The sequence below is a fragment of the Mixophyes fleayi genome, chromosome 4 (assembly GCF_038048845.1).
Source record: "Mixophyes fleayi isolate aMixFle1 chromosome 4, aMixFle1.hap1, whole genome shotgun sequence".
NCBI classification, from domain to species: domain Eukaryota; kingdom Metazoa; phylum Chordata; class Amphibia; order Anura; family Limnodynastidae; genus Mixophyes; species Mixophyes fleayi.
The window spans coordinates 330,798,129-330,810,740 of NC_134405.1; the positions used below are offsets into that span (position 1 = coordinate 330,798,129).

Sequence of the window (12,612 nt, forward strand, 5' to 3'; positions counted from 1 at the left end):
GGATGATGATTATAGGGAAGTGACCCTTTGACTTAGCAGAGATATTGTTGATGACCTTAGTGAGGGCAATCTCGGTGACGTGAAGGCATAGACAAACCGAGGGGGGGGGGGTTCCTAGTGCCTGGAAACCCCCCTCCCAGCCTGGGGTACTGTATGCTTGAGGTGGCTGGGACCCTGCCCCGGGACCAGCCACTTTGCAGCTTGTGTGCAGATCATTTCTGTCTGCACTGTTCACAGCCATCTCTCCCCAACAAGCATTGAAAGCAGTAAGAACAGGTAGGAGAGAGCAGGACAGTCTGTCAACTGTCCTGATGCACTCAGTCAGGACTTTGTCCTGATTGTAGGGACAGTTGGGAGGTATGTCCCGCTTCACATGGCTCTGCTCAAAAAGGGAGAGCTGTGTGCCCCTAACAGTAGTGCACGTAGCATTGCCAATGTATATGATGGGGATAGGAAGGGTTGGAGAGCAGCCAAGCACTGTCTAAAATTATAGCCACGCCCTGAAGCATGCTGGCCACGCCCACTGGCGTTGTGGCATGAAAACCCCTCTCTACAAATCCTGCGTTTGCCCCTGGAAGGGGACAGAAACCCGATTGTAGGAGGTAGAGGAAAGCTTGTGAGGTGGCTATACACAAACCACTCACCCATAGCCTAGCTCCTGAGTTACATAATGCTGTAATTATTAACTATGTTGTCTCCTCCATTAAATACATCTCTGGGATTCCATATGCTGTTGGAGATGAGCAAATCTTCTCCAGTTCAGATCAAGAAATTCACAATAGTCAATAGTTCTATTTTAAACTAATCTATTCCCAAATATTTTATTACTAACTCAAATTATTTAAGCATTTCTTTATAACGTAAATGTATCAATTTTGTCATTTTTGTGTTGTTAGTCGGCTAATTTCCGAACACGCCACAACACTTTGTTATAGATGAGAATTGGTTTGTGATGTCTAACGTTTGGGGTGGATTCTAATTTCTACATTTACCAGAGATGCTTCTTGTACTGAAAGATGATTCCATGATATAAAACATTTCTGAAGAACATGGAAAATGGTTTCTTTATAAAAAAAACAAAGTGCTTGGAGATTTAATGCCAGTACCTTAAACTTAGTACAAACAAAATAATGATATTGTGCTATCTACTAAACATACATTGAACAACAAAAGTAAGTCTAAGAGGAGTTACAATTAAATTCATGCTCCAAGTTTTAGGATAATATTTAGTGACGGGAGAACACTTTAGAAACAGCTGCAGCTGTCTGTTCCTTTAGAAACAAACAGGATTTTCTCCAGGGGTTTTATTGAAAAGATCCTAATGTATCAATAGTATCAGTGACCTTTAAAAGTAAAAATGTACAAATTGTTCTTGTATGCATTAATCACCAATGTACATAGACTGTTATTTGCATGGAGACAGAAATTATGATTGGAATTGCGATTACTTTGTAGGGGAAACAATATTACTTTGTGTGCTGTGATTCCTGAAACAGATGTGGCTTTTGCTGTCTATAGAAAATGTGCATATACCCTCTAAGATCCAGATGAGCGCGTTTTGAGGGCGGTATAAATTTCCTAGGCATTGCAGATGGATTAAAGCGCTAGAAAGATGATACTCATATGTTATTCACGTGGCTGATATGCCTGTTATTCACAAGAACATATACCAGTTTTAGCTAACCTGTGACACTCCAGGTGTTGTGAAACTACAAGTCCCAGCATACCCTTCCAGCAATAAGCTGCTATATATTAAAAAAGCATGCTGGGACTTGTAGTTTCACAACATCTGGAGTGTCACAAGTTAGCCAACACTGACATAAACCATAATAAAACATGATCCACTATGTTACAGCATCTGAGCTATTTTACTACCACTTTTACGTCTTTTGCTTTCAGTGCATTATGTGATGAATTAAAAAGTAATAAAAAAAATGCTTAGAAACCACTAGATATGACCCTAAGTCAAATGAATTTAAAATATGGTTTTCACATGCTGAAATATCTAAAAGAATAACAAGCACCAAATATAGCTGTCAAAAATGATGTGTAAAATGAAATAGATTTAGACATAATTTAGTTCATTTAAAAAACCTAAGTTTAAGTAAAGTGAAGTTTACTGCTCTTATTCGATACAGATTACCTTAGTCCTTTCTCCAGGTCACAAATCGTCAGAAAGTTTACAATTTACTAGAAGTGCAAAACTCTAAAAACAAATCAATACATAGAGATTTAAAAAATGTAAATGTAACAGAAAATGTAAGTTTAACAGACATCATTGTCTGAGTCATCTCAACAGATTCATTAACTCACCACACATAGAGAGAAGGGGCAGGTATTCACCACACATATAGCGTGTAGGTGCAGGTACTCACCACACATAGAGAGAAGGTGCAGTTACTCACTACACATAGAGAGAAGGTGCAGTTACTCACCACACATAGAGAGAAGGTGCATTTACTCACTACACATAGAGAGAACGCACAGGTATTCACCACACATAGAGAGAAGGTGCAGTTACTCACCACACATAGAGAGAAGGTGCAGTTACTCACCACACATAGAGAGAAGGTGCAGGTACTCACCACACATAGAGAGAAGGTGCAGGTACTCATCACACATAGAGAGAAGGTGCAGTTACTCACTACACATAGAGAGAAGGTGCAGTTACTCACTACACATAGAGAGAAGGTGCAGTTACTCACCACACATAGAGAGAAGGTGCAGTTACTCACTACACATAGAGAGAACGCACAGGTATTCACCACACATAGAGAGAAGGTGCAGATACTCACTACACATAGAGAGAACGCACAGGTATTCACCACACATAGAGAGAAGGTGCATTTACTCACCACACATAGAGAGAAGGTGCATTTACTCACCACACATAGAGAGAAGGTGCAGTTACTCACTACACATAGAGAGAAGGTGCAGTTACTCACTACACATAGAGAGAAGGTGCAGGTACTCACCACACATAGAGAGAAGGTGCAGTTACTCACTACACATAGAGAGAACGCACAGGTATTCACCACACATAGAGAGAAGGTGCAGTTACTCACTACACATAGAGAGAACGCACAGGTACTCACCACACATAGAGAGAAGGTGCAGTTACTCACTACACATAGAGAGAACGCACAGGTACTCACCACACATAGAGAGAAGGTGCAGTTACTCACCACACATAGAGATAAGGTGCAGGTATTCACCACACATAGAGAGAACGCACAGGTACTCACCACACATAGAGAGAACGCACAGGTAATCACCACACATAGAGAGAAGGTACAGTTACTCACCACACATAGAGAGAAGGTGCAGGTATTCACCACACATAGAGAGAACGCACAGGTACTCACCACACATAGAGAGAACGCACAGGTATTCACCACACATAGAGAGAAGGTGCAGTTACTCACCACACATAGAGAGAAGGTACAGTTACTCACTACACATAGAGAGAACGCACAGCTACTCACCACACATAGAGAGAAGGTGCAGTTACTCACCACACATAGAGAGAAGGTACAGTTACTCACTACACATAGAGAGAACGCACAGCTACTCACCACACATAGAGAGAAGGTGCAGTTACTCACCACACATAGAGAGAAGGTGCAGTTACTCACTACACATAGAGAGAAGGTGCAGTTACTCACTACACATAGAGAGAAGGTGCAGTTACTCACTACACATAGAGAGAAGGCGCAGGTACTCACCACACATAGAGAGAAGGTGCAGTTACTCACTACACATAGAGAGAACGCACAGGTATTCACCACACATAGAGAGAAGGTGCAGTTACTCACTACACATAGAGAGAACGCACAGGTACTCACCACACATAGAGAGAAGGTGCAGTTACTCACTACACATAGAGAGAACGCACATGTACTCACCACACATAGAGTGTAGGTGCAGGCAGTGTCGGACTGGGACATGAAGGGCCCACTGGGGGACTGCAACGCTAGGGCCCACCAAAGGGGTGTGGCCAGCCATCATTATGTGATGAATTAAAAAGTAATAAAAAAAATGCTTAGAAACCACTAGATATGACCCTAAGTCAAATGAATTTAAAATATGGTTTTCACATGCTGAAATATCTAAAAGAATAACAAGCACCAAATATAGCTGTCAAAAATGATGTGTAAAATGAAATAGATTTAGACATAATTTAGTTCATTTAAAAAACCTAAGTTTAAGTAAAGTGAAGTTTACTGCTCTTATTCGATACAGATTACCTTAGTCCTTTCTCCAGGTCACAAATCGTCAGAAAGTTTACAATTTACTAGAAGTGCAAAACTCTAAAAACAAATCAATACATAGAGATTTAAAAAATGTAAATGTAACAGAAAATGTAAGTTTAACAGACATCATTGTCTGAGTCATCTCAACAGATACATTAACTCACCACACATAGAGAGAAGGGGCAGGTATTCACCACACATATAGCGTGTAGGTGCAGGTACTCACCACACATAGAGAGAAGGTGCAGTTACTCACTACACATAGAGAGAAGGTGCAGTTACTCATCACACATAGAGAGAAGGTGCATTTACTCACTACACATAGAGAGAACGCACAGGTATTCACCACACATAGAGAGAAGGTGCAGTTACTCACCACACATAGAGAGAAGGTGCAGTTACTCACCACACATAGAGAGAAGGTGCAGTTACTCACTACACATAGAGAGAACGCACAGGTACTCACCACACATAGAGAGAAGGTGCAGTTACTCACCACACATAGAGAGAAGGTGCAGGTATTCACCACACATAGAGAGAACGCACAGGTACTCACCACACATAGAGAGAACGCACAGGTAATCACCACACATAGAGAGAAGGTACAGTTACTCACCACACATAGAGAGAAGGTGCAGGTATTCACCACACATAGAGAGAACGCACAGGTACTCACCACACATAGAGAGAACGCACAGGTATTCACCACACATAGAGAGAAGGTGCAGTTACTCACCACACATAGAGAGAAGGTACAGTTACTCACTACACATAGAGAGAACGCACAGCTACTCACCACACATAGAGAGAAGGTGCAGTTACTCACCACACATAGAGAGAAGGTACAGTTACTCACTACACATAGAGAGAACGCACAGCTACTCACCACACATAGAGAGAAGGTGCAGTTACTCACCACACATAGAGAGAAGGTGCAGTTACTCACTACACATAGAGAGAAGGTGCAGTTACTCACTACACATAGAGAGAAGGTGCAGTTACTCACTACACATAGAGAGAAGGCGCAGGTACTCACCACACATAGAGAGAAGGTGCAGTTACTCACTACACATAGAGAGAACGCACAGGTATTCACCACACATAGAGAGAAGGTGCAGTTACTCACTACACATAGAGAGAACGCACAGGTACTCACCACACATAGAGAGAAGGTGCAGTTACTCACTACACATAGAGAGAACGCACATGTACTCACCACACATAGAGTGTAGGTGCAGGCAGTGTCGGACTGGGACATGAAGGGCCCACTGGGGGACTGCAACGCTAGGGCCCACCAAAGGGGTGTGGCCAGCCATCATTATGTGATGAATTAAAAAGTAATAAAAAAAATGCTTAGAAACCACTAGATATGACCCTAAGTCAAATGAATTTAAAATATGGTTTTCACATGCTGAAATATCTAAAAGAATAACAAGCACCAAATATAGCTGTCAAAAATGATGTGTAAAATGAAATAGATTTAGACATAATTTAGTTCATTTAAAAAACCTAAGTTTAAGTAAAGTGAAGTTTACTGCTCTTATTCGATACAGATTACCTTAGTCCTTTCTCCAGGTCACAAATCGTCAGAAAGTTTACAATTTACTAGAAGTGCAAAACTCTAAAAACAAATCAATACATAGAGATTTAAAAAATGTAAATGTAACAGAAAATGTAAGTTTAACAGACATCATTGTCTGAGTCATCTCAACAGATACATTAACTCACCACACATAGAGAGAAGGGGCAGGTATTCACCACACATATAGCGTGTAGGTGCAGGTACTCACCACACATAGAGAGAAGGTGCAGTTACTCACTACACATAGAGAGAAGGTGCAGTTACTCATCACACATAGAGAGAAGGTGCATTTACTCACTACACATAGAGAGAACGCACAGGTATTCACCACACATAGAGAGAAGGTGCAGTTACTCACCACACATAGAGAGAAGGTGCAGTTACTCACCACACATAGAGAGAAGGTGCAGGTACTCACCACACATAGAGAGAAGGTGCAGGTACTCATCACACATAGAGAGAAGGTGCAGTTACTCACTACACATAGAGAGAAGGTGCAGTTACTCACTACACATAGAGAGAAGGTGCAGTTACACACCACACATAGAGAGAAGGTGCAGTTACTCACTACACATAGAGAGAACGCACAGGTATTCACCACACATAGAGAGAAGGTGCAGATACTCACTACACATAGAGAGAACGCACAGGTATTCACCACACATAGAGAGAAGGTGCATTTACTCACCACACATAGAGAGAAGGTGCATTTACTCACCACACATAGAGAGAAGGTGCAGTTACTCACTACACATAGAGAGAAGGTGCAGTTACTCACTACACATAGAGAGAAGGTGCAGTTACTCACTACACATAGAGAGAAGGTGCAGGTACTCACCACACATAGAGAGAAGGTGCAGTTACTCACTACACATAGAGAGAACGCACAGGTATTCACCACACATAGAGAGAAGGTGCAGTTACTCACTACACATAGAGAGAACGCACAGGTATTCACCACACATAGAGAGAAGGTGCAGTTACTCACTACACATAGAGAGAACGCACAGGTACTCACCACACATAGAGAGAAGGTGCAGTTACTCACCACACATAGAGAGAAGGTGCAGGTATTCACCACACATAGAGAGAACGCACAGGTACTCACCACACATAGAGAGAACGCACAGGTAATCACCACACATAGAGAGAAGGTACAGTTACTCACCACACATAGAGAGAAGGTGCAGGTATTCACCACACATAGAGAGAACGCACAGGTACTCACCACACATAGAGAGAACGCACAGGTATTCACCACACATAGAGAGAAGGTGCAGTTACTCACCACACATAGAGAGAAGGTACAGTTACTCACTACACATAGAGAGAACGCACAGCTACTCACCACACATAGAGAGAAGGTGCAGTTACTCACCACACATAGAGAGAAGGTACAGTTACTCACTACACATAGAGAGAACGCACAGCTACTCACCACACATAGAGAGAAGGTGCAGTTACTCACCACACATAGAGAGAAGGTGCAGTTACTCACTACACATAGAGAGAAGGTGCAGTTACTCACTACACATAGAGAGAAGGTGCAGTTACTCACTACACATAGAGAGAAGGCGCAGGTACTCACCACACATAGAGAGAAGGTGCAGTTACTCACTACACATAGAGAGAACGCACAGGTATTCACCACACATAGAGAGAAGGTGCAGTTACTCACTACACATAGAGAGAACGCACAGGTACTCACCACACATAGAGAGAAGGTGCAGTTACTCACTACACATAGAGAGAACGCACAGGTACTCACCACACATAGAGAGAACGCACAGGTACTCACCACACATAGAGAGAAGGTGCAGTTACTCACCACACATAGAGAGAAGGTGCAGTTACTCACTACACATTGAGAGAGAACGCACAGGTACTCACCACACATTGAGAGAAGGTGCAGTTACTCACCACACATAGAGAGAAGTTGCAGTTACTCACTACACATAGAGAGAACGCACAGGTACTCACCACACATAGAGAGAAGTTGCAGTTACTCACTACACATAGAGAGAACGCACAGGTACTCACCACACATAGAGAGAAGGTGCAGTTACTCACTACACATAGAGAGAACGCACATGTACTCACCACACATAGAGTGTAGGTGCAGGCAGTGTTGGACTGGGACATGAAGGGCCCACTGGGGGACTGCAACGCTAGGGCCCACCAAAGGGGTGTGGCCAGCCATCATAGAGGCAAGATCAGACACTAGAGGGGGAGTGGTCAGCCCACGAAGGACAACTAGCACCACAGTATTGTACGTATATAAAAAATGCAGTGTGTATATAAAGAGTACACAGTCTTGACCTGACCCTTAGATTGGGCGGAACAGTCACAAAAAAAAAAAATCTGGATTGTCCCACTGGAAGATTTGACAGACTGTCCTACCTGTTCTTGTCACTCAACACCTGTGGCTGCTGGTTTCTTTAGTTGCGGCATGTCTGGATCCTGGAATGTTCCCTATTTTGAAAAAAAATGGGCACAATTAGAAAATTCCAACCAGCCCCGGCATTAAATCAATAGGACCCACAATTAATGCTTAGGCCTTCCTTCAGCCCCAACATTAAAGTAACAGTATTCACATTTAATAAATAAACCTATTTCCCTCCCTCAAGACAGTCCCAGCAATAAATAGCATTTAAGTATAATAAATATACAGATTTACCGCAACCGTCACTGCCATTAAATAATTCATATTCACATTTAATAAATAGACCTCATGCTCCTCAAACTCAACCCCACATTTAAATAATAGCCCCCACACCACCCCATCTTAAATAGTCCCCAAAAATTAAATTGCCCCACCATCACCCCTCAAACAAAATAGCACCCATTAGTTAACCATGCTCACTAACTAACATGCTAACTAACAAGCCCGCTGTGCCATCACTCAAACATTACTGTGCCCCTTCATCACCATCCTCTGCCCCCTTATGATCACACTGCACCCTCCATGCTGCTTCTGACCCCCCCTTCATCACCCTGTGCCATGCTGCTCTGGCCCTCTCTCTCATGCCCTTATTGCCCCTCATCTCTCATGGCCTTAATGCCCCTCATCATCTCTCATGTCCTTATTGCCCCTCAGCATCTCTCATGCCCTTATTGCCCCTCAGCATCTCTCATGCCCTTATTGCCCCTCAGCATCTCTCATGCCCTTATTGCCCCTCAGCATCTCATGTCCTTATTGCCCCTCAGCATCTCTCATGCCCTTATTGCCCCTCAGCATCTCATGTCCTTATTGCCCCTCATCATTTATGTCACATTTGTTTCTCTTCCCTCTCCTTCAAAATTACAGGCTGCTCGCTGCTGCGCGCTTTACTAACCTGCTGCTTGCTCCTGCATTCTGCGTGTAGCTCCTCTGAGCGGCAGGACATCCTCATCTTCCGGTTCTTCTTCCAAGATGAGTCATGTGATGACTCATCTGTACTGCGCATGTGCAGAGAGCCGCAGTCGCGTCTGGGCTCTCTGCACTTAAATCACATATTCACCTGTTCGGAACCACGGACCAGGCGGGGGCGTGGCTAACCAACGTCGGGGCCTACCGGTCTATCGACCGGCTCACCGGCAGGCCAGTCCGACGCTGGGTGCAGGTACTCACCACACATAGCGAGAACGCACAGATACTCACCACACACAGAGAGAAAGTGCAGTTACTCACCACACATAGAGAGAAAGCAAAGGTACTCACCACACATAGAGTGTAGGTGCAGGTAGTCACCACACATAGAGAGAACGCACAGATACTCACCACATACAGAGAGAAGGTGCAGTTACTCACCACACATAGAAAGAACGCACAGGTACTCACCACACATAGGGAGAACGCGCAGGTACTCACCACACATAGTGAGAAGGCGCAGGTACTGACCGCACATAGAGAGAAGTGAAGGTGCAGTTACTCACCACACATAGAGAGAAGGTGCAGTTACTCACCACACATAGAGAGAACGCACAGGTATTCACCACACATAGCTAGAACGCACAGATACTCACCACACACAGAGAGGAGATGCAGTTACTCAGCACACATAGAGAGAACGCACAGGTACTCACCACACATAGAGTGTAGGTGCAGGTACTCACCACACATAGAGAGAAGGTACAGTTACTCACCACACATAGAGAGAACGCAGAGGTACTCACCACACATAGAGAGAAGGTGCAGGTACTGACCACATACAGAGAGAAGGTGCAGTTACTCACCACACATAGAAAGAACGCACAGGTACTCACCACACATAGGGAGAACGCGCAGGTACTCACCACACATAGTGAGAAGGCGCAGGTACTGACCGCACATAGAGAGAAGGCGCAGTTACTCACCACACATAGAGAGAAGAGAAGGTGCAGTTACTCACCACACAGAGAGAAAAGAAGGTACAGTTACTCACCACACATAGAGAGTATGCACAGGTACTCACCACACATAGAGAGAAGGTGCAGCTACTCACCACACATAGAGAGAAGGTGCAGTTACTCACCACACATAGAGAGAACGCACAGGTATTCACCACACATAGCTAGAACGCACAGATACTTACCACACACAGAGAGAAGGTGCAGGTACTCACCATACATAGAGATAACGCAGAGGTACTCACCACACATAGAGAGAAGGTGCAGTTACTCACCACATATAGAGAGAACGCACAGGTACTCACCACACATAGAGAGAAGGTGCAGGTACTCACCACACATAGAGAGAAGGTGCAGTTACTCACCACACATAGAGAGAACACACAGGTACTCACCACACATAGAGAGAAGTTACAGTTACTCACTACACATAGAGAGAACGCACAGGTACTCACCACACATAGAGAGAAGGTGCAGTTACTCACCACACATAGAGAGAATGCACAGGTACTCACCACACATAGAGAGAAGGTGCAGTTACTCACTACACATAGAGAGAAGGTGCAGTTACTCACCACACATAGAGAGAAGGTGCAGTTACTCACTACACATAGAGAGAACGCACAGGTACTCACCACACACAGAGAGAATGTGCAGTTACTCACTACACATAGAGAGAACGTGCAGGTACTCACCACACATAGAGAGAAGGTGCAGTTACTCACCACACATAGAGAGAATGCACAGGTACTCACCACACATAGAGAGAAGGTGCAGTTACTCACCACACATAGAGTGTAGGTGCAGGTACTCACCACACATAGAGAGAAGGTGCAGTTACTCACCACACATAGAGAGAACACACAGGTATTCACCACACATAGCGAGAATGCACAGATACTCACCACACACACAGAGAAGGTGCAGTTACTCACCACACATAGAAATAACGCACAGGTACTCACCACACATAGAAATAACGCACAGGTACTCACCACACATAGATAGAAGGTGCAGTTACTCACCACACATAGTGAGAAGGCGCAGGTACTGACCGCACATAGAGAGAAGGCGCAGTTACTTACCACACATAGGGAGAACGCGCAGCTGCTCACCACACATAGTGAGAAGGCGCAGTTACTCACTACACATAGAGAGAAGAGAAGGTACAGTTACTCACCACACATAGAGAGAAGGTGCAGGTACTCACCACACATAGAGAGAAGGTGCAGTTACTCACCACACATAGAGAGAAAAGAAGGTACAGTTACTCACCACACATAGAGAGAAGGTGCAGGTACTCACCACACATAGAGAGAAAAGAAGGTACAGTTACTCACCACACATAGAGAGAAGGTGCAGGTACTCACCACACATAGAGCGAAGGTGCAGGTACTCACCACACATACAGAGAAGGTGCAGGTACTCACCACACATAGAGAGAAGGTGCAGGTACTCACCACACATAGAGAGAAGGTGCAGGTACTCACCACACATAGAGAGAAGGTGCAGGTACTCACCACACATAGAGAGAAGAGAAGGTGCAGTTACTCACCACACATAGAGAGAACGCCACACAATACCCAGATGATGAGGGACAAACCTACATTGCCAGAGTTTTTCAGGACCCCTTTAGGAGATATAAAAATGCCACTTCCAATAATCGTCCCAATGGTCAGGGAGATGGCTCGTACCAAAGTGATTTTCCTCCGCAAATAAACTGTCCCTTCATCTTTCTTCATGTCCCCATCTCCTGGCGTTTCTTCAGAAGTTCCCATTATTGTGTATAACTGGATCTCTCTGTTTTGCCAACTCTCTCGGTCAAGTTCTCTGTAGCTTTAAACGTTCAGTGCAATGGAAGAGCCAAAATGTTTTACAGTCATTAAATACAAGGCTCCCTCTCTAGTTCCCAGACCCTCGTCACTGCCCCTGTGTTGTAGGAAGTAATAGTTCAGTCCTCCCCTGCTGGATCCAGTCATTCATAAACAGGATGAAAGCCCACCTTACATCTGTACTTAAAAGGGGGGATCAGGCGCCCCAGACAAGCAATACAGCTTCATCTTACAAGTGTCAGCAGTACTAAGTGCAACGTAGACATGTGTTGTGTGCCTCAGTCTCTTATCTTCAATTGGTAATTTCACAACTGAATAAACAACGTACAATCACAGAGTAATGCCAATAAATTCAGGGACGCTGCCAGAAACCATGGGAGGAACAGCCAACCAGAGCTGGACCAAGATTGTTCTGGGCCCCCGAGCATTACATATCAGGACCGACAGACCACACACAACAATTTTGCATAAAATAATGTGTTTCATTCCAGGCAACAGTGGATTTCCAATAACTTATTTATAATTCAATGCTTGAATTAAGGACTACAATTCTCAGCATGCTTCTCCAACTATTGTT

General features: G+C 44.1%; 1 protein-coding gene across 1 annotated transcript in view; it reads right to left on the minus strand.

Annotated features, from left to right (window-relative positions):
• The window catches only part of LOC142153108 (cystine/glutamate transporter-like), a 32,176-nt gene extending 19,861 nt beyond the window's left edge, over nucleotides 1-12,315 (minus strand). The window contains exon 1 of the mRNA XM_075210384.1: nucleotides 11,759-12,315. Within this exon, the coding sequence (XP_075066485.1) occupies nucleotides 11,759-11,981 (223 nt within the window). The 5' untranslated portion in view covers nucleotides 11,982-12,315. The remainder of the gene's footprint in view (nucleotides 1-11,758) is intronic.
• Between the last annotated feature and the right edge of the window lie 297 nt (nucleotides 12,316-12,612).